The 26657-nt window shown below is 46.1% G+C and overlaps 1 protein-coding gene across 5 annotated transcripts; it reads left to right on the top strand.

Moving 5' to 3' along the window:
• Positions 1–318: 318 nt before the first annotated feature.
• Positions 319–25104, top strand: smarcd3b (SWI/SNF related, matrix associated, actin dependent regulator of chromatin, subfamily d, member 3b). Of its 5 annotated transcripts, none has more exons than XM_047024350.1 (15): positions 319–514; positions 14132–14319; positions 16150–16239; positions 17606–17648; positions 19106–19228; positions 19483–19605; positions 20235–20330; positions 21138–21158; positions 21718–21819; positions 21968–22129; positions 22347–22444; positions 22581–22716; positions 22961–23083; positions 23275–23376; positions 23578–25104. In XM_047024350.1, the coding sequence occupies exons 1-15, from the start codon at positions 503–505 to the stop codon at positions 23629–23631; spliced, it is 1473 nt and encodes a 490-aa protein (XP_046880306.1). In that variant the 5' UTR covers positions 319–502; the 3' UTR covers positions 23632–25104. The 5 variants fall into 5 exon arrangements, with proteins under 5 accessions (XP_046880306.1, XP_046880304.1, XP_046880307.1 ...); XM_047024348.1 differs by lacking the exon at positions 319–514 and adding an exon at positions 9396–9695; XM_047024351.1 differs by lacking the exons at positions 319–514; positions 16150–16239 and adding an exon at positions 9396–9695.
• The last annotated feature ends 1553 nt before the right edge of the window (positions 25105–26657 follow it).

Here is a 26657-nt window from a genome sequence, read left to right as displayed (position 1 = left end):
AGGACATGTTTTTATAAGGGAGAGGTGGTTGCGTATTGTAGACCTACTGTAGCCAATTTAAATTGAGGTTAGTCTTTGAAAAACGTATTTATGGTAGTGCCCGAATACTCAGAATTATATGTGTGACACAGGGAGACACAAGATTTCACACAAGCTGTGGATTCGGTGAAACGGATTATTTTATAAGGTGCAGGTAAGACCTGAAGTATATTTTGTTGGCCACCTAGGTAATTTGGTGACACTCCCTACCAGTTGTAATTTTTCATTCAGAGCCCGCGCCTGCGCTCCTGTCGCCGAACAAGCTTCACACAACCCGACTCCATCCCTTCCCAAATCTGCTTTTCTCGGCCAGCCCGAGTCGCTTACTCTGAAGCTGTCCACCTCATGGGGGAGTGACCGCGATTCGCTACTGGAAGCCGGCGTGAGGAAGTTCTGGAGTGAGCAACCGGACATTTAGGGACCATATTTACAGTGTACTGACTGATAAGACTGTGTTACAGCAATGGAGAGAAAGGTAAGAACTGTACGCTTCAGTAAACGAAAGGGACGCTTTTATTGTCTTCACATCAGTTGCCTATTTTGATGAGCATTCCACTGCATAGTGCATAATTCTGACTCCTCCATTATTAGAACTCCATTTGTACAGTAGAGCCCAGCCCACGGCATCTGTAGGCGCATTGCCAGCTATATTAGTGCGCACGGGAGTTTTGCGACTGGGTCTAGTTTATTGTATATTTAAAGATGCCATTGTGATTGTGTTGCTTCAAAATGGGCAAGTTTGTTACCTTGAATTGCGACCCTTATACATGAATGGCTATTCCTCAAAATATAAGCATAAGTAAAATTAGTATTCATTAAAGCCATTGGTGGAAAATGTGTAGCTAAGGCTAGCCTACTGTAATCTGCCTGTCTGCATCCTCATTATACAGAGCAGTACACCTCACCCTTCGCCTCTACCCCTCCCGTTTTCCAGTCGCCGCAGACACGGGCGGCTTGTTAACCTTGACTGGTGTGAGAATCCGACACTTGAGGAGCGGTGGAGTGGATGCACTGTCGGCTACGTTAAAGAGAGCAGCAGCCTCGCCGCCTCTCTGACGCAGAAGCAGAGTTGTAGACTGGATGTGAAGAGCCTCTCATACAAAACTAAATGTTTCCTACATTTGATAATATCATTAGTAGGCTTGTGAAAAGAGGGCCATACGTGTAGGGTTCTGAGTCGCCTCAGATTCTCTCTCTGATTCTGTTGGTGTTTTTTTTAAGGCTGAGTTGAAAAGCAATTAGGGATCATTCTTTTATCATTTTTTTTGTCTGTAACACAAGACAACAAGTGGTCCATATAGCAATAATGTTTATAAAACAGGGTAAGGCCTATGTGTTGTAGGTAAGGCATTTCATTGTGTTCTTATTTAAAGCCAAAAATTGACCGTATACTTTATAGTTGCATGTGAATGGTCAAATTGAGATGTTAGCTTGTGGGCCTCCCATCAAAACTCAAACATATTCCTCCTCAGATCTCAGAGCAGGTTTCACAGTTTCATATTCATCCTATCTTGAATGTTCAAACCAGTTTACTAATGGGACTATTTTGGTGTATGAAGGAAGTGAAACCTTCACATATGTAATCTCTGTTACTTTACACTTTTATCCTCAGGCAACAACCAAAAGTAATCAGTGGATGCTGAAGATTTATAATTTATTGCAGCGGAAATTGAGCATCTATAGACCAACTACGGATGGACAATCCTAATAAATTGGTTCTGTTATGACATACACCTCAGTGTGCCTCTGCTTCTCAGATGAGGCCGGTAGTTGGCTCTTCTGTGGTGTTTGCTGACAGACAGGGAGGTGTGGAATGCCCCATAGCAGTCTGGCTTCTACATAAGGGCATATAGTTTACGGGACCATATTAAAAGCCCAGGGGCATTAATACCATAGTACTGTGCATTAGCTGCTCTCTAAGACATACTGGAACGTTGTAGAAAAACGAGCAAAGTTTGACATTTATTTCTCCACGCCTTTTTGGCAAAAGTGCGTGAAAGATTTACCACCCTATATTTTATGATTTGGCTTGAGACGTGTTTCATTACAGACCATGGTTTTCTCATTAGAGGGCCATTGAGACTGGTCGTGACTTACAGTATCAAACCAACCCACTGATGAGGCATGTTCACAGTTTTTCACAGAATACGTTTTGTGATCCATATGTCCCAGCATTCCATTCTCTTGTGTGCTTAGATTCCATTCCGACAAAGGAAAACAGTGAATTTCCAGGCAATAACCCAGTTGGAATGTGAACTTCCCGCTGTGTCCCTCTCTTAGTTCCACAAGACCAGCTCACCTACAAAGATGTACATTTCCCAAAAATAGGTTAATAATAATTATAAGTTAAACTTTTATTATCCTCCTTCATGTATTTTTGGGGTTAGTTTCTTGGTTTCATTATGAGATATGGATGAGAAGGATACATTATACGAGAATTCTTTTTGAAACAGACATTTATAGAGAAGCCTGTGTGTGGGATGTTGACATTCATACAAATGTTCTGGATGCAGACAAGTGTTCTACAATAACGTGAACACCTCGACCTCTGACCCAGCAGTCCCCTCTTCCAGCTACCAACCCACAAGGCCAGTTGGATCTGACTTGGGCCTCGGACCACAAGGTCACTTCACACTGCTCTAACTCCTCCTCACTGATGCATAGGACTGCTGTCACTGTTCGAGAGGCCTGGTGAAGTAGCAGCTTGTCTTACCCTGTGGAGCATGTTTAAGAGGGGCTTAAAGGAAGGGTGAACGGTGATTGAGCCTCCTCCTTACCTCTCTTCTCCCTCTCTCTCCACTTCCCTCGTTCTTTTTCACTCACCCTCTCTATCTCCCACCCTGTTATCTCTCGGTCTCTCTCCACGCTTCTCTCAAATCCTTTCTTTCTCTCTGTCTCCTTCTCTTACTGTGTTTAGTCTGACAGGTGACTTATTTCAGACGAGATGTGCAGGAGGTTTGCAACTTATGTTGGGAACAGTTTATATCTCAACAGTCTTAGGAGTGACTCAAGTGTCTGAGATGTACAGTTTGGGTCTTTCCTGATCCCTTATCTGATCTACTAATTCCATCGTGCTCTTGTGAACATTCATTGGCCATTCCTTTAGTGAAAGTTTAAAAAAAAAAATCTCTATTCCTCCTCAATATTAGGTAATTCTATTGAATGGTCAGTAGCTTTTGTGTTGGGGATTACTTTCAGTGAGAAGTGGACAATGGAGTGCTTCCTTATTTGGCTGCCAAGGAATTCACTGGCTCTATGGCGAATGGCCTGGCTTTGGTTACCTAGGAAACAACAGTATTGGGTCGGAACATTTGTGTTGATAAGCAATTGCAGATCAGCGTTGAAAGTTAAGCAGAGAATGACTACTGGCTAGCACAGAATTGCCCCAGTTTACTGCATGTCACTAAATCAGGTTTTCTATAATTCAGAGAAACAGTGTATGTACTGTTTAAAAAGCCTTTGACGAGTGAGGAAAGATAATAAACGATGTTAAAAGTATTTTCCCGCTTTCTCATTTGATCATCTCCTCCATCAAACAGTCTCTCATCAGCGAGCTATGAAAGCCATTGCCAGACACAACAAGGAATGTACATATTTGTATTCATCATCCTTGTTTAACTTAATTACAAATGGCACCGACCCATCCCGCCCCTTTACAGTTATGCGTTGGGAAACCCAAAAGGCCTACATTTAATGAATTAGCAGTTGGCAGATTTTGTAGTGCTTCTACAGCAGACAAGGTCTGGGAGATCGGCAGTACGCACATCCCAGCCTCGGAGATTGGGAGTATCCAGGAGACTGCTGATACAGGGAGACTTGGTGACAGACTCAGACAGCCTGTCTGGGTTCACCAAGGCTGACCCATTTAGATGCAAATGCTCAGCACTGCACCAGAGCAAAACACGCCATAGAGGAAGAGACAGACGGCAGAGCATCCCAGTAAAATGAAATGGAAAAAAACCCCACTCAGACATGGCCAACAGCAATATGGATTTTATACTGGCGCTAGCAGCTGTTATTGACTGTGTTAGCTGAGTGGTGGATGTGGTATTTGTCATCTGTATTCAATGCTGTCACAGGTACCTCAGTGAAAATAGCAAATGTATTCCTCTCGAATGTCCCCTGTGCTGCGCTGTCACTGACATTTATCAACTATAAGGATGTGAGTTTCATCTGCATCCTAAGTGCAGCATCTCATCTCGACCAGAACTAGGCCAGTTAGACAAGTGTGGACCCCGGGTTTCCAGCTCGCTGCACGCGCATCCTCTTAATAAGGATGGCGCCTCCCCCCATCATGAATTAACCAGATCCATTTCAGCCACAGTGGAGGATTTAATATTGTATGGAGCCACTGCATTCTTCCTTCCTTTTTTCCTCCCTTCTATCATTCATTCATTCCTTAATTCCTTCTTCTCCACATTTATAATACATCCAGGGGTTCTTTGTCTTAGGGTGGACTGTTTTGTTGGATAAGGGCCATTGGTCATAGCTGCCCATCAGACAGTGTGAGTTCCAAAAAAAGAAGCAAAAACATTTGTGTAACCATGGATCAGCTGGATAGAAGGGATATTCGTCCTGATAGGCGTCTGCCTGGGTCTCGGGCTGCCTGTTAGACCAATCAGTCCTGCAATCACTCACAACCGTTGTGAACCCACTTCAATCGGATTGGTGATTGACGATCCCCCTCAAAAGGGACGGCAGAATAACCAGTTGCCATGGTCACAGCAAACAGGAAATGTTCTCCAGAGAAGTTCCTGTGTATAGTATGCCGCTGCCCCGTGGTTGCAGGGGAAACAGGCCTCCCTCATTGTGGGACTACTGCCGGAGTCTCCATCCTTTCCCACAATGCCCCCTTTCACAGCGAGACGAGCAACGAGGAGAGCTGCCAAAGCAGCTCGAGAGAAAATGTTGCCCGGATAAAGATGCTTTGTCCCAAACAACCTGGTCTCACTATCCACTATCTGATCCTGCCTGGCCTGGTCAGGTGCTGAAACCAGCCCTGGAATGCAAATGACCACAGTTTTACTAAGTATTACTAAGCATTACCAGAGTATTTCTGCTCTACCGCATCAGTGGACACAATTGTTCTGTTGTTGTCGCCGGGGTTCCATGCCAAAGCCGAGGTAGTCTTTAGTGTGATTAGGGTTTGTTCATTGAAGGCACACTGGCATTACTTAGATTTAATGTGTGCAACGTGCTCGTGTTTCTGATGGTCTAGCCCGGCACTATCAGTCTAATTAGACGATGACTAGTGTCCAGTTCTTCCCCCGTTTCTATTGGAATCTGGTCTGAAGGTGCAGTGCAGTGGTGCCATTGTGTACAGTCTCTTTGATGACTGGGGCTATTCAAGCTCTCCTGTAGTTCGGGTCTTTAAGAAGCTTAAGCTTGGTTGAGTTGGGTTTTTGTCCACAAGAAAGAGAGGGGCCCAGGGCCAGGGCCAGGGATGGGGAACCTCTCCTTTCCTTCAAACCCCTCGCTCCCGCCTCCTCCTCCTGCAGTCTGGCTATGACACTAGGTTTGAGGAGGGCTCGCCTGTGTGTGTTCGCGACATACTTGTGGTGCAGTCTGCATGAGCAGTATGGTACACAAAGCGAGGCAGCATACTGTAAAGATGAAACCGCATGATTACATAGTTTTTACTGCAGACGTTGGTTTTCCCCCACGCTTCTCCCCTGTCCTTCTCCTTCACCCAACCCCAGTCCCTCGATTTATCTCTATCACTTCTTTTCTCTTATTTTCTTACACTCCTTTTCTGCCATTTTCCTTTTCTGTTAAACACACTCTCTCTCTCTCCCTCCCTCTCTTTCTCCGTCCATTCACCCGCTCTTTTCTTCTCTGGTTGATGCTGCTTAGATTATTGAAAAAGGATCTACCCTCACCAGCTTGATATAGCCAGACAGTGTATGGATCTCCACTTTGGTCTGTTCACAGAGACCCAGTCTTTATACCTCTCATGGTCTAACTGTGTTCGACTAAATGTGGCTCCAGCAGTTTTAAATACATTATGATAAATCTGTGATTGGTTCCTCTCCTCTACTCTTGAGTGGTATGGTATTTGATTATGACATCACAGTGCCCTGTCTTCTTTGTGCCAAGTGAGAGTGCTGATAAAAACAGAACCTTTCATCAATATGACTTTGTCATATGACAAGTGTCTCTGTCCAATAGCCAAAGGGAGTCAGGCACTAATTATAGAATGGGGATTTGGTCCCGGTAAATGTGACTTCAAATACTTGTGTAAACTAACTCTATCAAAACTGCTGCTTGGAACGTGGAGGGAGGTTTGTAGGCTGTGAGCAGACGGCTCGAAGCTGGCTTTGTCTACTGCCTCTCCAGCCTGTGATGCTGCCAGACGGTTCAGTCAGGGAGGGCGGGCTCCTCTCCATTCAAGTAGACAGGAGGATGCTCCCCATTCACACTATTCCTGTTTGCTCCCTCTGTTGGACTGCTGTAGTACTAAAAGAGCTCCCTGAGCTAACTCCCCCAGTCCACCCCCCCTCTACACCCCCTCCGTCTCCTACAGCATTGGAGATTACCATTTGGTGGAGCTAGCATTGGTGAGAGAGACGGTGGGGGTCTGTGAGGGGGTACTGCTGCGTACGGGGCCTCCCTGAGTTGTTGGATCTCTTTGTTATCTTAGAACGCCCACGTGCCGTTGCCGGAGAAACAGAACTAACTGTCTGAGTTCTATTTGGATGCATGACCTTGTAACAGATGAAGTTGATCATCATTACAGATGCAAATAATCCAGAATCCAGATCAATATAGCATAGTATAATACAGTATTGTATTGTATTATTTTAATATACATTATAGTAGTATAATAATAGCATAATATACATCTGAATGTATAATAATGTAATCTTTAAGCAGATGCTTTGAACCAAAGCGATACAGTACAGCTATTCAGTTATTGAATACATAAAAACAACAGCTTTTAGGTGCAAAATATACTTAAATCTTGTAGAAGTCAAACATTTTAGACAGATTTGCATGGGGCAAGCTTGTCAATGATGAACGACAAGTGTCAGTACACTAATATGAACACAAGGTGTCCTCCAAGATACGAGGATGTTGATCCCCTCATTTATCATGTTTGAGTAAGATCTTCTTCAGATTCAACTCCAAAACTCAGTTGATGACAATACATTGAATGATGAATGTTGCTGGATAGTGGGGGGCTATCATTCTACCATCATCCTTCCACACTCAACCATTAAGGGTCAGTCACTCCACAAGGGTCGGGACCTTAGACCTAGAGGTCACCAACCCATTCACTAGCTGGCCACGGACCCACAGTGCAACAATAAGGGAGCAGCACAGCTGTCATGCCTCCACACAAGGCCCCTCACTCACAGCCTTGTCAGCAGTTTGAGGTCTTTATTCAATTCAATTCAAACAACTTGTTGGAAAGAATTCTCAGAAATCTCTCAGGACAGTTCTTGATGGTATTGAGTTTACTTGTACCTATGATTTTTCGCATCCTTCTGATTCCTGATGTGTTTCATGTACCATGTTTGATCCGCCTCATGATCTACCCTTCTGCTGTTTCAGACCCGACCAGACTTGATCTAGAAATGGTATCTGGGCTTGATTGTTTTCCTCTGGCACATTTTAAACCAATGAGCACTTCCTAGAAATGGTAATCCCATTCATCTGACACTCCAAGACAGACTAAAGCAGACACTGATTTCAAACAGTTTTTGGACCCAAGCTTTTGGCTGACATTGTGACATGTGGACTGGTGTGATCCAGTGTAGTGGTGTGATCCAGTGGACTGGTGTGATCCAGTGTAGTGGTGTGATCCAGTGGACTGGTGTGATTCAGTGTACTGGTGTGATCCAGTGTAGTGGTGTGATCCAGTGGACTGGTGTGATCCAGTGTAGTGGTGTGATCCAGTGGACTGGTGTGATCCAGTGGACTGGTGTGATCTTTGTGATCCTGCTCTGCTTCACAAGCCCTTCGTCATTGAAATCCCATTGTGTTTATATTGTGCTTGTAGTCCAAGGATAGGAGGCTGGAGGGGGAAGAGAGACATAACAGTAGATAGAGAGAAGGGAGAACGAGATGAGGGAAAAAGAAGGGGAGAGAGAAAGAAGAAAAAAACAAAGAGAGAGTAGAAGAAAAAAATAGTGTCAATTAGTGTGTCAGTGTGTCAACTGGTGGTCAGGTCTGTAGCATGAACAGTACAGTTTTTGGACCATGTACAGAGACCACATGGCTTTCTAGGCACCAAAACAATTTCCTTCCTGACCATACAAGGGGTGACAAACACTCACTAGACACGGTGTGCCACTGCCTGTGTCACTGCAGCACATGCCACATGACCTGCATGGTAGGTGACAGGCTGAACACATGGCACCGGTGTGAGAGAGCTGGCACAGTGAAGGGGGATGGAGTGTGTGAATGCACATTGACCAAGCCTCCGCCACAGCCCGTCGCACACACACAGAAGCACAGGAAGTGGAGGCGTTTCAAGGAGACCCGAGTCCATTGAGACCCAGGCTGAGGACACAGGGCCAAGTGGAGATTAGCTGGGCCATTAGGCAGGACTGTCTCTCTCTCCCATTAGGCAGGACTGTCTCTCTCTCCCATTAGGCAAGACTGTCTCTCCCATTAGGCAAGACTGTCTCTCCCATTAGGCAAGACTGTCTCTCTCTCCCAGCAAGGGCAGTCAGTCGTCCAGGGAGCCAATCAACCAGCTAGTCAGTCTCAGTCAGCCAGACCAAAACATATGACACATATCTAAATGTCTATGCGACTGCACAACCAATGCTGTTTCTCTGCATGTTCTATCTGTGCTGTATATTGTACTATAAACACTGTGTATTACTGCTGTATTTACTGCTATAAATTTGATAATTCAAAGCTTGATACTGGGAGATATGTAGGGGGAGCCCAATATGAAGTGAGGTGCCTTTAAGATACTTTTTTTTTAGAATTACTGTCAGTACTGTCTGTCTGTCTGTCTGTGTGTGTGTGTGTGTGTGTGTGTGTGTGTGTGTGTGTGTGTGTGTGTGTGTGTGTGTGTGTGTGTGTGTGTGTGTACATATGTGTGTTTTCTGACCATGGCCTGGTCACTGCAGGGAGGGAATAGCTAACCGAGGCTTACCTCCAAGTCTCTGTTCAAACAGCAGTCTACAGCAGCCAGTCACACCGCATGCCCTTATCTACCAATGGAATGCAACAGCTGTGCTGGGGGCCGGCGAGGTGGGCCGGCTGAAACCTCCCTACTGGCCCCCCTACTCCACAGCCGAACAGGGCTCCTGAAAGGCAGCGCAAGTAAAAAGTGAGCGAGATAGAGTGAGAGGCTCGGCAGGGCTGCACGTTCAAAACAGAGTGAGAGAGCGAGAGAGAGGGAGGGAGGGAGAGGGGGGGAGAGAGGGGCTGAGAAAGAGAGAGAGAGAGCTGGAGAGTCAGGGACAGGCAGCACTGAAAAGGAGAGCACAAAGAAGAGGAAAGTGGAGCGAGGGAGGGGATCGGGAGACTGGGTGAAGGAAGAGAAAGGCAGGGAGAGGGGAAAGACAAAAGAAAGAGAGGGAGACATAGCCGGGTGAACGGAGGGGATCGCTGAGCAAATGGCCACGGAGGAGACGGCGGGGGGAGCCAGGAAAGCCACCAAGAGCAAACTGTTTGAGTTCCTGGTCCATGGAGTGGTGAGTAGCGGCGTCCGTCACAGACACACAGAGGACTCCTGTGCCGCGTGCGTTTATGTCTGTGTGTCGATCGTGCGTGTGTGTGTGTGCGCGTCAGCACGACCGCAGTCTGACTGTGAGAGATAGCTGGGAAAGCCGTCCATGTGAAGGTTATTTCCAGCCCCCTGGATCCCACACTGTTTTTTTCTTTTTAAAGAAGTGAGGGAAGCAGAGAGGGAGGGAAGGAGGGAGGGAGGGCAAGGAAGACAGAGGGGGGGGGGGACAAGGATTTGTAATGAGAAGAGCGAAGGGCAGAACAGGAAAAAGGGACGAGGGGACGCTGAGCATGCCTGCCCTGAAGTCAGAGAGGAAATGGTCAGTTCATTCAAAAAACAGACACACCGTGGAAGCCACACACTGCATGTTGCTGGAATCCTTCTGAACATATATGGTCATAAAGGAAAAGCTTTCATTCTTCAGACTTGGAGTCTTAGAGAGGATGCCGACCCAGAAAGTCAAAATACCGATGCAATTCATTTAAAGTACATTATTAAATTGAGTGGAACTGTTGTATTTATTTTTGCCAGGGACTGCGTTCTTAACTGGAAAGTCTAGAATATTAAACAAGTTCTACTGAATGATGTTTATTTAAACACATCAAGCTTTATATACCCTTTTATATAAGCCTTTTATACCAGACAGCAGCTGTCTGTTAGAATTTTTCAACCATCTCCAGATGAGTCATTGAGTTATACAGACCAATCTGGCTTCTAAACTGTAAGATGAGGGTGTGTTTGGTTTAACCTCATGGCCAACGCTGCGTCAGGGCTGGGCAAGGTGCAACCCGGCTCAGACACTTTAGGAAACAATGAACGGGAGGTGATTGATGAGTGAGATGAGTGTGTCCTCTCAAAAGACCAATTAACCTTGATGAGACTCTCACTGCTCCCAGCCAAATGTCTCCCGTTGTTAATCCTTTCTGTAGCTCTCCAGCCTGCTTCTCCTCTAAGCAGAGTTCTGAGGCACTGTTATGATATTCGCGGCACGCTCCTTCCATTGTATAGACTGCAGGAGAGAAATATTTAGACTAATGGGTTGTAGGAACGATTTTGTTTGTTAGTTTGTGGTTGAGAGGTGACGTTGCCTTTTCTCTTTCTGAAGCTTCACGCATAATACAGCCTGCTTTAAATGAATGCCCAGAACGGTTCGGGGAAGGATAACATTTGTGTCTTTGTAGGGATGGCATCCACAGGGCCAGCTACATTCCTTGCAAATGCAAACAAATACACACACATACACACACACATACACCCACAAACTGTTGCACCAATGCTGGGATCTGAAGGTCGAGGTGTTCCATGGTAGGACTGTTTGTCTCTGTGGAGGAGAGAACTCTGCTAGGGCCTGGTGAAAGGCTAGCCCTGAAGACTAGAGACTCATCTCTCACCCTCTCTTTTTCCCTCTGCCACTCTCTCTTCTCTTCCTCTTTCATTCTCTCTTCCCTCCCTCCCTGTCTCTCTCTTCTCCTCTTGAATATACTTGTCTCTTTCTCTTTCTATCTCTCTTCTTATCTCTCTCCTTCACACACACACACCAACTCAGGCAAATGCACGACCCTCTTCCCCTCTCTCCTTGACATGTTTGGATGTGGAGGTCACAGAGGGGCTTTGTCTGCTGGGATGAAGAGCCTGCAGCAGTCTGTGTGGGAGATGGAGCCCAACATGATGAAAACTGTGTGTGTGTGTTTATGTGCCAATAATATGTGCGCCTGTGTATTTTATGTGTCAGTTTGTGCGTGTGTGTGTGTATCGTCCACCATGAACTTTGCTCTGGCCTCCAAGAAGCCTGTAGGGCAGGGTTGGCTCTGGGTCAAGTTGTATGTACTAATGAAGGTCTTCGTTGGGAGGAGGGGGGGGCATATTTGTGGCTCCTCCAACCCCCCCGGACCAGAGGAGACCCAAACAGACCAACTGTGTGCTGGGTTGGGGGGTTGGGGGGGTTGTGGTGGTCTTGTCAAGGTAACGAGACTAAGCCCCACAACATAGTTTCACATGGTGTCTCTTTCTCTCTACCTCTCCTTGAGCTTTTATACTTTCTCTTTTTCTTTATCTCAATATATCTCTCTATTTACGTTCTCTCTACGAGTTTGCTTCCAGCTGTCCCCTCCCCCACACAGGAGATTGACAGCACCTTCTGTCTCACAGATCATAACACAGTGACACAGGGTGTCAGCTACCCCTTTGGTCATTAACTGTTATAAAACACACCCACTCACCCGCAATGTTAGCCCAACTTAGACCACCACTAAAACATTCTTCCTGGCTATTATTTGAGTAGTTTGAAGCATGCACGTGTTCACGTACTTGTGAGTGTGTGTGTTTACAGTAAGTCTAAAGTACATGTTTGATCACCCAGTAAGCCCTGTGATAGAATATCTGTAACGTATAACTGCAGACAGGAGTTAGACAACTGGGGTTACTGACATGACACAGCTGATATATCCTGACCAAAATGTCTGGCAACAACTACATTTCCCAGCAGCTCTTTAAAAATAAATTGTAATAAATCAATAATTATGATGCTTTGACCTGATTTCAATCATTTAAATGGTAATGCTAATAAAAATATATAAAACTTTCATAAAGCTTTTACAAACACTCAAAATGCATCACAGAGTGAACACATAGGATATAACTGTTTAATATTGACATGTATCAATACAAGACATGTCAGAAGTAAACACTTATAGTGACCTGTAGTTACATGTTTTGTGTATTTGTGTGTTTTTCCACTTGTTTAAATGAGCTGTGTGTGTGCTGTGACTCAGTAGCTACTCATAGTCACCCCACTATTTCTCTGTGTGAAGTGTGACATCTCACAAGCACTGGGACTCTTTCATGTAGTAGAGAGCTTCCTGTGCTGAAAAGAGAAGTGCTTTTAAAGCCCTCACACCAAGGACGCATTTACACTCTGTCATAATTCTAATTGTTTGCTCAAATTGCAACGTTTTTCTCAGAGCAGGCTCTGAGTAAAAAGCCATTTTCTAGAGGTGCATGTTTGGTAGACTAGAATTGTCTCCTTGCACACAGACAGAAACATCCAAACATTTCTTTATATAGAATGATTACATTTACATTTAGTAGACACTCTTATCCAGAGCGACTTACAGTAAGTACAGGGACATTCTCCCCGAGGCAAGTAGGGTGAAGTGCCTTGCCCAAGGACACAACGTCATGTGCACCGACCGGGAATCAAACTGGCAACCTTCAGATTACTAGCCCGATGCTCTACCCACTCAGCCACCTGACTCCCTGGATTACATGCCTGTGTTTTTTATACAGAACGTATGGAATAAGTCAAGGCTACAGTCCCTCTCCTCATGAATATAGAATCACCATGTAGAGAGTAGGGTCAAGTGCTTCACCTCTGTGTGTCTGCTGCTGCGTGCCACATTTCCATTCAGCCTGTGAAAAAGACCACGTCCATTGCCTAGTAATGATTGACTTTCTAATCTCTCTGTGCTCCAGCATAGTAGCCGCACAGCCAACTTCATTTATCTTTCTATAGTTCCTGTTACCCTGAGAACCTAGTAGGAGTCTGCTCTTTGGCAAGAGGTTGAGAGAGTCAACCCTGGTTGTATGCAGTAGAGTAGTCAAGATTAGGCTCAGAATTATGTTATTCTAGATTATTATAATGTATTCATCCATTCTTTACTATCACTGATGTTATAGCAATACCACTACAATCTGTGAGCTCTTAGATTATGCCTACAATCTGTTAATTACCACTGCCAGCTAGCCAGCCAGCCTCCACCCAGCCAGTTAGCCTCCCCAAACCAGCCAGCTAGCCTCCCCAAACCAGCCAGCCAGCCTCCACCCAGCCAGCTAGCCTCCCCAAACCAGCCAGCCTCCACCCAGCCAGCTAGCCTCCCCAAACCAGCCAGCTAGCCTCTCCAAACCAGCCAGCTAGCCTCCCCAAACCAGCTAGCTAGCCTCCCCCAGCCAGCCAGCTAGCTTTCTCCAGCCATCCAGCTAGACCATTGTGGCATCTTGCACCCAGGCCAGCAGCTGTTAGCCTGAGAGGGAAAGGCGCAGGTGTGAGTGCTCCAGCTGTTCACGCACATCAGAGGGTCAGCAGCCGGCCATGTGGATAACTATGCCACCACTGTTGGACTGTTATTCATAAGGACTGTGTGTATCTATGTGTGTGTGTGTGTGTGTGTGTGTGTGTGTGTGTGTAATGCACGATTTGATTTCACTGACCTGAGTCCATACACTGCGTGGCAAATGGGCAATCGTCAGATCTGATGTCAGATCAGATCTCATGTCTTTCCCTCGCAATTGAAATGGTACCAAATATGTTCTGAGACTCAATTTCTCTCCCTTATCCCCTCTCTCTTATCCCTCACCCATCTCCCCCCCCCCCCCCATTGTCTTTCCCTCCTCTTGTCTCCACAGCGTCCTGGAATGCCGTCTGGAGCGCGGATGCCCCACCAGGGAGCTCCCATGGGCCCCCCAGGCCCCCCATACGGGGGCAGCCCTGCAGTGCGGCCCGGCCTGCCCACCCCCGTTATGGAACCCAGCCGCAAGAGACCCGCCCCCTCCCAGCAGGTCCAGCAGCAGGCTGTCCAGAACCGCTCCAGGAAGTAAGTCTGACTCGTCGGACCAACAGGCTACCCTTCAGCTGGGGGATCACTATTTAAAATCCTTGATCCAAATCTTCTATCTGTGCTTAATTTATCTTGCCTGGCACTCAACCAATCATCAAGTCCTTACAGTGTGAAAGCCCGCACACTACAACCTGACATTCCAGGCAGATTCAGGCAAATAAGCCTCAAAGTATTTTAATGGCGCAAATTCTTTTGGACTTAGGTCCGTGGGTTGAAGTAAATCCATCTTTACTAGTTTCTGATCTCTCCTCTCTTCAATCTCTCTGCATGGCACTGTATGTTTCCTAGCCTCTCCCTCCATATTAGCCCCTAGCTTACAGCTTTATGTTGGGCTAAGCTAAGGTGAGCTCATTTAAGTTCAACCAAGACAGTAGAAAACCCCAGAGAGAACATGAGGAGGCTCTCTTGGCTGACCCCAATGTCTTGTGTCAGTATGTGATGCTGTCCAGTCCACCACCATGTCTGAGTGTCTCCCCAGTGCTTGATATGTCTGAGTGTCGTCTCCCCCCCCACCACACCTAAAAGGCAGGTAGAGTAATTACAGAAACGATCAATAAGCACACTCACTGCATCTCTTTCTCATGCCCCATCCTTCTCTGTCTCAGAACTCTCTCTCTCTGTATACGCAGTGTAATTGATCCATTTGCAATTAAGCGACCTTGTCAAACAACAGCATAGATGAAGCGTTGTCTTACAATGAAGGCTGAGGCTGGGGCTGGGGCTGGGATGCCTGATCGATGGTCCAGGGTGACCCAGCCAGATGACTCTCTCTGGGGGAGCGATGGCCTGTCCTCTGGCAGACTAAGTCATTCCCCCCTCCCCTCCCCCACTTTGCCAGCTGCCATCTGATGCCGGCCCACCTGTGTTTGCAGTGTCATTGAGTCCTCCTGGCCAGACTCTGGTCTGACTGTGCTACAGAGCCCCAGTCATGCCTCAGACCCTGTCCACATTCACAATTTACATAGTCAACATAAATAGTCTGGGGTAATTATAGTGGGGGTCAAAGGTCTCTGTTTGATTTTCAATCCTTAGGCCGTGTTGTCCTTTTTGGCAAGCCATGTGAGGATACCCTCAACCATTCTGGATGAAATATTAAATAATTTACAGGGTGCACATTAAATCAGCCCTGTACTGCTAGTACAATCTAAAATGACAAAATGACGGTTTGTTTGTCCCTGTGTAAGTATAGTGCTGTGTGGCATATAGCATGTGATATCCTATCTTTTTTGCCGTTATTTGTGTCAAAGTGTGTAACCATCATCATCTTCATTAGACAATCTGTGATGAATGTGTGCTGATTCCTACGGTCCAATGAGAACCCTGCTGATGACCCAGGGTCCCCAGACCCCCTCAGACCCCCCCCTGACACCTCGACTATGTCAACCAGGACCCCCTGTGCCCCTCTCCCCAGCTCATGCTTGGTGCATATACACAGACACACCTCCCAGCACTGCACATGTGCCAACTGAAAACTTGCACCTGAAACCAGATCCACACGCACTCAAACACACATGAACACACTCAAACACACATGAACACACTCAAACACACATGAACACACACAAAGACACATGAACACACTCAAACACACATGAACACACACAAACACATACAGTACATGAACACACACACACATACCTGACACACACACACATACCTGACACACACACACTCAAGCATACATGAACACACACACGCATACATGACCGCTGAGTGTGTCCTTCAGGCATCCTGCTTGCTACCAACAAGTGTCTGTAACGCCAACCCTCTAATCAGAGAACCTTCAAATCCCCCACCAACTCTTAGGAAGCCTGTGGGATTCCCTGGAGCCAATGAGATGCCGGCGAGGCAGATGGACATGAGAGATGCCCAATCAGATCCCACGCTCGGATCAAAGTAGGAGTTTCTTCTGCTGCATGTCAAGTTTTCACACGTTCTTTCTCTCTCTCGCCCCTCCCCCACCCCCCCTCTGTCCTCTCCCCAAACCCTAGCACCTCCTAGCCTTAAGGCGGTGCACTTCCCCTACAAACCTCTGTGTTTGTCTCTAGATGTAGTCTTCCAAAAACAGTCTATTAACCAGGTTTTTTCATGAAACCACCTCAACATGTGCTGGTGCATGCTTCTGACTGGACTGGACTGGACTGAGGCATGGCATGAAGGGAGCACATTCTGCTGTGGGTTTGAAGGGTTTCTTCTAGGAATATCTAAGGATGGACCTCTTCTATCAACCACAGAACTGCATCACAGGAGATCTGAAAAGAGAGATTGTCCCCCCAAGGTTGACATTCACAGCTTTTGAGCTTCCCTCCATCCCCTCAGAGGCTTTCAGCATTTGGCATGCTACCATAAACACTAACTCCCTTAAGAATCCACAATTAACCCTTCTACAAAGTCAGTTACCTGACTCCTGCAGTCCTTGTCTGGAGTGTTTCCTGGTCCTGAAGACTCCTCCTTCCTGTGCAACATGTCACAGGCAGTATGATCCATAACACCCAGGTGTAGTTACAGACCAGACCTAGACAGGAAACCCGCAGTGCTGACTGTACACAACCCCAACTAAGCAGCATGTCTGAACTATGCCTTATTGGGAGCTTATTTAACTATGGTAAGTATTCGTTCTGGTCCTCTAGTAGACAAACAAAATCCATACTCTGTATACAGTTGGAATCACTTGACCGTCATAGATACATGTATCTATGCGTATGGCTCTGCTTTGAATAAATGTTATTTGAATAAAGTGCTGCTTCTTGTTACTTTTCAACATGGCATTGTGTCCATCCTCCTGAAATATTGTCTTTGCTGGTTGTTTCATCTATGAGTGTCCGACGGTCATCAACAGACATTCCATACATGATCCATTTCTCCAGTCCTGAGGCTGTAGGTGTCTGTCCTGCAGGTTCAATGGTGATGGTGATCCTGACAATTCTATCTGTGTGCGTGCATGAGGTGTGTGATGGTGTGACTGGTGACTTTGCTGGTCCCTCACTGTTCTCCAGGTGGCATTTGTGCTCGCATCCGTCTCTCTTTTTCTCTTTCTTTCCCTCTCTCTCGTTCTCTCTTTCTCTGTCTCTCTCTCACACACACATACACTCACACCAAATGCGCATACGGACACACACACAAACACACAGCTGGGACGCTGAGGTGCTGGCTGGATGTGGCCCAGCATTTTAGCAGATGGCCTGGATGCTATGCTATCAGTCACCATAGTAACGTGCTCTCTTTTTTCTCGTTTCCTCTGTCTTTCTCTCCCTCTCTGTAGTGCCAAGCGGAGGAAAATGGCAGACAAGATTCTTCCACAAAGGGTGAGCTGGAATATTTGTAGCTTTTTCTCTCATACGACATGTGTGTTTGTGTGTGATTATCCACTGTCTGTCGAATATAAAACGTGTCCATTTGTGCACATTTTGTGCTAGTTTGTGTGTGTGTGGTCCGCTACCAGGGGTTTATGGTGGGCATGGAGGGGCAGATGATTGTGTGCTATTTACAAATGAACGGAGAAGCCTGGAAGGTTTTTGGGAATGCGGTCGATGTTTTTTCGATGGTTCTTCATCACCATCTCTCTCAGACGGAATAGTCAATAGAACGCCAGATGAGGCCGTTTAAATGTCGAAATTTCCACAGGTGTGGAATGAGTACTAACACCAGCCGCCATTCTTACCCTACCCAGGGAGCAGCTGCCCTTACCCAGCCAGACCACAGCTACCTGGCCCTGGGCTGGGTTTAGCGGGAGGCTGGCTGGTGACTGTGGAGCTCCATGTGGCTCCTGGATTGTGGATGTCTGTCTCAGGGTCTTATCCATAACACGAGCCAGACAGCCAGATAGCGCAGGACTAAGGCGCCACTCTGATGACTCAGGGACAGAGAATGTCCACTGCAATGTACTCTGTCTGCTTTGCACCACGGGGTGCTGAAAGACTCGCAGATGAAGATAGAGAGAAGGAATGAGAGAGGACAAGGAAGGAAGATAGAGACAGAGAGGGGGCAGAGTAAGAGAAAGAAGGGGAAATAGTGATTGACTGAGAAAGGGAAGGAAAGGATGAGAAATGAGGGAGAGACAGAGAGACAAAGAGAGGGAGAGAGAGAAAAAGGGGGATATAATGATGGTGGGAGGGGGAGAAATAAAAGGAGGGTGGAAGAGAGAGTGGGAGAGGTAATGCGGTTTCAGAGCGTGTGCCCATTTCGGTAAGAACCCCCTGGCGCTCTATGGAGTCAGTATGGTAATGTGGTCAGAGCTGGTTGGCTGAAACAAGCACTTCCCAAATGCATATTCAGGACTTCCAGGATGGACTCCGCCAATTAAGATCTGGGCAATCACGCAGCCTAAAGGCTGTAAGCACCTTGTCCATGTGTCACTTCAATTAGGCATGGGTCAATTCCTTCAAGTACAGGGGGCCAAGCAGAGAAGGAAAGACACATTAGTCATGTCAGAAGTACTCAAGGGGGAAGGGCTTTATGCCATGCAGCCATTGGTGGATAGGGGTCTAGAGGATATAATCACCTCTGTTTATACAGCCATCCTTTGTTCATCGAAATCAATTACTTTATATTGAAAATCTTAAAGAAATCAATCAACCATAACTGTCAAGAAATCGGATTATTATTTTCTTTAATTTACTGTGCAATTTATTACCACCCTGAGGGGAGTTTATATAACGAAGGCAATAAGGAGAGTAACATTGAACTGAAGATGACAGTGTGGTCACAGAGTGGTACAAGATGCGTGCTGTTTATCATTTCCACCCCCTTCCTCCCCCAAAAGATCCGGGAGCTGGTCCCAGAGTCCCAGGCCTACATGGACCTGCTGGCCTTTGAGCGGAAACTGGACCAGACCATCATGAGGAAGCGGGTGGACATCCAGGAGGCCCTGAAGAGACCCATGAAGGTAACAAATACTCTGTTTGGTTTGTAGAACATCAGGACCTGGCATCCTCTAAAGTGGAATATAAACATCTCCTAAGTGTCTAACATATTAGCTTTGAAAAATAAACAGACTTTCCCCTATCGTTCTCATTTTGAGAGCTTGTTATTGTCTTGAAAGTGCCTTAATCAAAGGGTGACTAGTGACAATGTTGTGCACTGGCAACTAACAGGCATTTCTACTGTGTTTTAATGGCGTCTGTGTTTTTGTATTGACAGCAAAAGCGTAAACTGCGTCTGTACATCTCCAACACCTTCAACCCTGCCAAGCCCGATGCAGACGACTCAGATGGGAGCATTGCATCCTGGGAGTTGCGCGTTGAGGGAAAGCTGCTAGATGATGTGAGTATTTATCTTAATCCAAGTTTATTTTTATTTTATAGAGTATAGAAGTTTGGTATTTCATATATAATTATTTCATGTTTATTCATCATTATTACATCTGTTCTGACTTCATAATCAACTATCTTCATTTACTTGAAGTGCACGTTTAAGTTCATGTCTTTTTGTAGCAGTAGAATGTGTTTGGTGGGTGGTGCAAATTTAGCCTAGAGTCAGATCCCTCAGGCTACTACTGGCCTGTTTGTTTTAGACTTAAGATGCAATGATCAATGCTTGGAAGAATGCATGCTTCGATTATGGATTCAGCATGCATTCAGAGGCAACACAATGATCTTTGCTGGGTTTTGTAGACTGAGGCTGTAGCTCTCATTAGAAGCAGACAGGCCTATCATTTCACTGTGGTTTGAACAGTTTGTGGTTTTAAAGGCCGCAAATATTTCTAGCGGAGGAAACGAACCTTGAGAATGTCCTGTTTTCACTTTGTGTTTCGTTGCTGCTCTGTGATGCCTGTCTGTGGTGTATTGTAGTTGTGTGCATGTGTGTGGGTGTCCTCACTCGCTTATTCCCATCATGCATACACTTTAAAAGCACTTCCTCTGTCTTCCCCCCCCCCCCCACCCCCCACCCAGCCTGGGAAGCTGAAGAGGAAGTTCTCCTCGTTCTTCAAGAGCCTGGTGATCGAGCTGGATAAAGACCTGTACGGACCTGACAACCACCTTGTTGAGGTGAGCCTCGTCCTCATGACCACGACTGCCGCCCCTCGCTCCTTCTGTCCTCCACCCCGTCTTCACCTGGTTCTCTCTGTGTTCTCTGTCGAAGCTCATCCATGTTCCCAAAGTTCTGCCTGCCGAGGGGGAGGCGGGGGGGGGGGGGGTACAAATGGTTCAGAACTCCCTTCAACCATTTGTAGAATACATACATTAAATCGCTTTGCAGTATTTGCAGTCATTTGTATTGAGTGGGAAGATAGCTCAATAGATCTCAAGGCTTTCTCTTATTAGTACAACATTAAGCCATTACAACCTGTGTCGTTTAATAGAACCAGATGGCTGGTGCTGAGCTGATTAGCATCAAAATACAAATCTTGTTTTGTCGTGATGTCTTTAGGCTGTTTGGTGTTGTTGACTTCTTAAAGACATGGCATTGGCGTTGTTTATTAAGCGGGTGTCATTTCAGAGTTGATATTTTACTGAATATGTCCTTTTTCATCTCGCTGTACTAGAGGAGGCTACAGTGTAGAAAAGGACCAAAGCAAACCAAAGTATTTAACAAGGTGGTGCTTTCCAAGGTGTTCTCTCTGAGAAATGTCTTTCAGCAAAGAGTCATGGCAGGGAGCTGTACTCAAACCGTTCTTCCCTTTTGTGTAGAAGCTACTGTACCTTGACATTCCTCACAGCCATCCTTGCGTCTTTACCGAGTCACCGGTAGTACAAAAGCATTTCAGTCTCTAGAGGCCATTCCCACTCAGTGTTGCATGCTAAGTGGCTGTGATGCACTGTGACACAGGGAACTTTAAGTGTTTTTCTTTTCAGCTGCTGACCAGTAAAGCCAAGGTAAGATGCAGACTCAAATAACATTTCACTTCCAGTTGAATAGCAGGTAGGGTTTGATATCTAGATAACAGAGGAGAGCAATCAAACAATTAGACACTCTCTGCATTGGCAATCGTTGTATTTGGCTAGGCTGGGGTACAGCTACTGGTACAGTAAGCCAGGTTTTTATCTGGCTCCAAAACATCTTTGCTGATGATAGCGAGGTGAGTCTAAAACAGATAGTTATCGGTTTGAATCGGTTTGAAACGTTTGAGATTGAGCAAAAAGATCGACCCTCTGCTGTCTTGGTTCCTCACCGCACCATGCATGGTATCGATTATGTTTTCTTACAACGACTCAGCCTTACCAAAGACAACAGTCTAGGGGTCAGGTTCAAGGCTGCTCGCTGAAAGGGCACACATTTGGTTTTGTCTTCTTTCTTTTGTCCTTGTGTGTGCACATTTTGTACATCTCCTAGTAACCCAGCAGCTCCTATGGATGACACTTAAGTCAGTGTGTGTTTAGGAACTTCCGAGGTCCAAGCATTCAGGTGTGTGTGTCTGTCTCTGTATTCCATCAGTGGCACCGTACGCCCACCACCCAGGAAACGGACGGTTTCCAGGTGAAGAGGCCCGGAGACGTGAGTGTGCGCTGCACCCTCCTGCTGATGCTGGACTACCAGGTGAGGGCGCCGGAGAGTCAACATTTGCACATTGGTATCAGGAAATGCCTGGCTTCAGCCTGGTGTTCCCGAGGCCAGCCTTGCGCCTGTGTAGTATGTGAGCCCAAGCTGCTCATGCTACTGTGCTAACCTGGAGCTTTCCTTCCAGCCCCCTCAGTTCAAGCTGGACCCACGGCTGGCACGTCTGCTGGGCATTCACACCCAGACCCGCTCCTGTATCATCCAGGCTCTCTGGCAGTACGTCAAGACCAACAAGCTACAGGACTCCCACGACAAGGAGTACATCAACTGTGACAAGTACTTCCAGCAGGTATATACAGCTTCAGGCAAAGAAGTTCTACTCTATTCTATTATTATCTATTTTATTTTATTCTCCATGTCTTTAATCTACCATCTGACAATTAAAGATAAATAAAGTAAATATAACATTGACTTATGCATAGAGGCATACTAAAGCACTGGTGAGAAGGTCCTAGCTTCACCACCAGGATCTTTAAGTCCCTCAACAAGTCTTCTCTCCGTCTCAGATCTTTGACTGCCCCCGACTGAAGTTCTCAGAGATCCCTCAGCGCCTCACCAACCTCCTGCTGCCCCCCGACCCCATTGTCATCAATCACGTCATCAGGTGAGATCCCATCTGTCTTTCTCTCTGTCTGTCTGTCTGTCTGTCTGTCTGTCTGTCTGTCATTAATCTGACCAGGAAACACTGTAGATGAACTGCTGATTGATATATATATATATATATATATGCATCCACCCAGTGTGGACCCTAACGATCAGAAGAAGACAGCCTGCTATGACATCGACGTGGAGGTGGAGGACCCCCTGAAAAGCCAGATGAGCAGCTTCCTGCTCTCCACAGCCAACCAGCAGGAGATCGCCTCACTGGACAACAAGGTGGGTCAGCCTCCGTCTCTCTCCGGGATACCGTATGTCACACCACAGAGTTCTTCCTGTGTGAAATACCTGCATGACTGTTTTCCTCACACTTCCACTGCCGAAGCTCTGTTCTCCATCTGGTCTGCTCTCATGCGTGTATTAGCCTTTGCTCGAGGGCTGAGGCTTCCCATTGGTGGGTTAGTCTGCTGCTGAGCTGGGTGCGAGCTGTACTCTTATGCCTACTGTGAAAATGACCTCTCAGATCCACGAGACCATCGAGTCAATCAACCAGCTGAAGATCCAGAGGGATTTCATGCTCAGCTTCTCCAGAGATCCCAAGGGCTACATCCAGGACTGGCTCAAATCTCAGAGCAGAGACCTGAAGGTCAGCACTCATGCATTCTTAGACACACACACACACACACTCATACACATGCACACAGACACTCTCACACACAGACATGCTCATACACGCACACGCTCATGCACACATACATACTCCCGTTTTATATAAACCTTCCAACTTAACATTAGCCCCTCCCATCTTGACCAATTGTGTCCTCTGATTGGCTGTAGCTTATGACGGATGTGGTTGGGAACCCAGAGGAGGAGAGGAGGGCAGAGTTTTACCACGAGCCCTGGTCCCAGGAGGCAGTGAGCCGCTACTTCTACTGCAAGGTGAGCAGACACACACTCTCCCTTTCTACCATAAGGTCAAACAGAAATACATCATTCGTTCATAAAACCGAACCACGATGACATCGCCGCTCGTTAAATATCACAGAAATGGCGTCGCTGTTTTAATCACCCCTTGTAAAACATCAGCGGGGGTGACCCTGTCTGCACCAGTTGTTCTTGATCACCGTGTTCTCTCTCCAGATCCAGCAGAGGAGGCAAGAGCTGGAGCAGGCCTTGGCTGTGAGAAACACCTAAACCTCCCCTACACCTCCCCTGCACCACTGCACTGTTCATCTGGCCCAGAGCTGTGTGTGTGTTTGTGTCTATGTATACGTGTGTCTGTCTGCATGTGTCGGCTACCGTTCATCCGTCTCCCCTAGTCTGGAGGACACAGCTCCACCGTGTCTTCTCTCTGGGACCACCAGTGTCACCAGACACTGTGTCACCAGACACTGCTCTGCTCCTCACATCCTCTGACACCATCGCGGGCCCTTGAGTCACACAGTCCTCTAGCCCGTCTCAGTGTCTTGAGTCTGGACCTCTCCTCACAGACGGGCTGCTCTGCTGGTTCCAGCGGGAGGTGGTGTGTACAGTGTGGTGTGTACAGTGTGTCTGGGTCCAAACACCTCACTGTGTCTTCAATAAGCCTAAAGTGTTCATTATGTTATGTTTGTGAGTTTTCTTTTTTGGATTGATTTTAGTGTTTAATTAGTTGTATAATTCATATATGAAGGGGTGTTGTGTCTGTCTGTGGGAGGAAGGGAAGGGATGGAGGGTCTAATGTTTTGCTGTGGGTTTGAGGGTATCAAACCAATCTGTTACACCAGCAGACTGAAGGTCAGTTTTATAATTAGCAGAGTTGTTGATTAAAGGACAGGATTTTATTTCCTGACTTAACCCAAACAGTAAGGTTTGTCGTTGGAAGTTGGTCAAAGAAGACAGTGAGATTCTTCCCTCTTCATGTCATGTAAAAATTCAACAACTATGGAAAAGATGCCAGTACATATAACCACCTTATGTTACCACAGTAACAGTCCTGTGTTTCAGCTGAAGAGCAGACAAGGTTGAAGGATAACTTGTATTTGCCGCTGACTGACAGGCGTGTGTGAGGACTTAACCATTCACACACTAGAGGTGATGTTATACCATATACATCCACAGAGTGATACCAGTGAGGCAGAGATATACGCACAGATATATGGTATATCAAATCAAGACAAAGTAAGGACTTAACGTGACCTTTCTTTACAAACAGTTATCCAGACCACCTGCCGAGCACCCAGACCAAGTATTAAAGCAGCCAATCACTTGCCAGTGAAATCGCTTTAGTGGTGGATATTCGTGCTGCTATTTTAGAGGATAACTCCTTTCAGGATCTCACACCTGGTGTCCTGAAAAGCGACAACTTGATCAAACAGTATTAGATATCTCTTTTCTCACACCAGTGTTTTTCTAACATGTTAAGAAGGTTGTTCTTTGTCAAAAATGTGTCGATTGACTTGTCAGCATTAAATCTCACGTGTTGGTGTTTATTTTAGTCTGCACATAAAGCTGATCTGCGTTTCATGAAGTATATACCCATTGCGGTACCCTATCCCTTGTTGAGGTCTGACAGAATGTTGTCATTTACAGAAATGTCATGAAGAAGTTTTCACCAAAGGTTCAAGTTGATAGTATTCTAAAGTTAAAGTTAATAGTATTCTTATGATTAAAAGGAACAATGATTGATCAGTTTGTCATTGTTTGGTACTGTACAGCTACATACACTGTTAAAAAAGGAAGAATGGTGAGATGAATCATTTTTGGGGGACAGATATGTGAATGTAAATAGGTAGGTCATGGTTTTTTCCTCTGTTGTGAGGAAGCCAACTTGAGCATCTGTTTGTCAGTTTATTTTAAAGAGCGGGCATTGTGGGTGAGAAAGGGTTTAAGCGCTTTTGGAAAGTGGAGTTTGTGTAGGCCTACTTTAGGGAAGGACTATGTGTGTGTTTAGGGAAGGGGGGGGGATTCCACAGCATACTGTGTAACTCTATGCTGCAACTGAGACTTGGGACACATTTGTACAAACTTACATTTTTTGCTTCTAGTTTTCTAGCCTTTCGGCAGCTGTGTGTACTGTACGTATTCAACTCATTCGTCAAAACTCTGAAGCAGAATTCTCCCCGGCGTGCCTGAGCGCTGCGGTCCTGACTCAGAATACACCAAGCTGGATTCCATGGTCACCTATGCATGCTGCATGTATATGGTTTATACCTTCAAAATGGGACATTCGAAACCTATATTTGGAGATTATTCTGAGGAGCACCACTTTCATGTACAACAGATTGCCTTCTGGGACTCTTCTGCAACGCCTCTATTTCTGTCAGTGTTGGTGTGATTTTTAATCAAAGACAGTATTCAAACCAGACAGGTTATATATTAGGATGTTTTATGTTACAAAGCCTACTTGTGTTGGAATCATCCACACTCGTGATTCAGTCACTGGGTCTATAGCACCATCTAGCAGAAAACACTGTAAACTACAACTCCTTTGTGCCCTTGGTGTCTGTTAAAGTCTAATAACCTACTGTTATAGAATGGGTTACTTCATTTGTGTTTCTTTCTTTATTGTCCCCTGCATGTATGAAGAGTTGGCCCTCTTGTTTTCTTTCTCTCTGATGCATTTTCTCTGTGAGTCCCTTGGAAGGATACACACAAGAAATCTCACTGAATACAAAAATGGTAGGTCCAGCCCTACCCCCCAAAAAAACCTACAAAATAAAAAATGATTTCTGAAACTACAGCTGTGACACGTCGGACAGCTTGGATGTAAATAAAGAAGCGTTCGCCAAAGTTTGTAAATGCCATAACGTCTCCGTTGTCTTTGTGTTGTGGAAGAGACTTTAGAATGTCAATATTTTGTCTACATTAGTTATCAGAGTAGTAATATTTAGCTGCAACAGGCAGTTAATAACACCCTTGTTCTGCAGCATAAGAATGATTTCATGTTGACTGTATGTGTGGCAGATCCTCGTACTTCAGGTAGTACTGCTGACAGACTGCTGAAGGTCATCCGGTACTCCCGAGGTCCAGGCTTCTAGCTTGAGCTACAGATTCCTTAGAGATGGCAGACAGGCGATTTATTGTTGACTGGCTTTCACCCCAAAGAAACAGGTGGAGGCTTTTCCACTGGCGGCCAGCGCTGGAATGAAGCATGTGACCTCAACGATTTTTTACCTCAGAAAGAGCCTCTTTCACTCCCTCCTCCCCACCCTCCCCCCATCTCCACCTCCTGAAGTTGG

This window comes from Hypomesus transpacificus, chromosome 8 (assembly GCF_021917145.1).
Source record: "Hypomesus transpacificus isolate Combined female chromosome 8, fHypTra1, whole genome shotgun sequence".
In the NCBI taxonomy this organism is placed as follows: Eukaryota; Metazoa; Chordata; class Actinopteri; order Osmeriformes; family Osmeridae; genus Hypomesus; species Hypomesus transpacificus.
The sequence above is the reverse complement of the archived record's forward strand: the minus strand, read 5'-3'. Positions and strand labels throughout refer to the sequence as shown.

What these genes read in the sequence shown, in the direction of transcription:
- smarcd3b (XM_047024348.1), top strand. Translation starts at nt 9,618, where the DNA reads ATGGCCACGGAGGAGACGGCGGGGGGAGCCAGGAAAGCCACCAAGAGC. An exon ending in GATCCCACGCTCGGATCAAA is followed by an intron (nt 16,240 to 17,605) that starts GTAGGAGTTTCT and finishes CCCTCTCTGTAG; the next exon opens with TGCCAAGCGGAGGAAAATGG. An exon ending in AGGGAAAGCTGCTAGATGAT is followed by an intron (nt 19,606 to 20,234) that starts GTGAGTATTTAT and finishes CCCCCCACCCAG; the next exon opens with CCTGGGAAGCTGAAGAGGAA.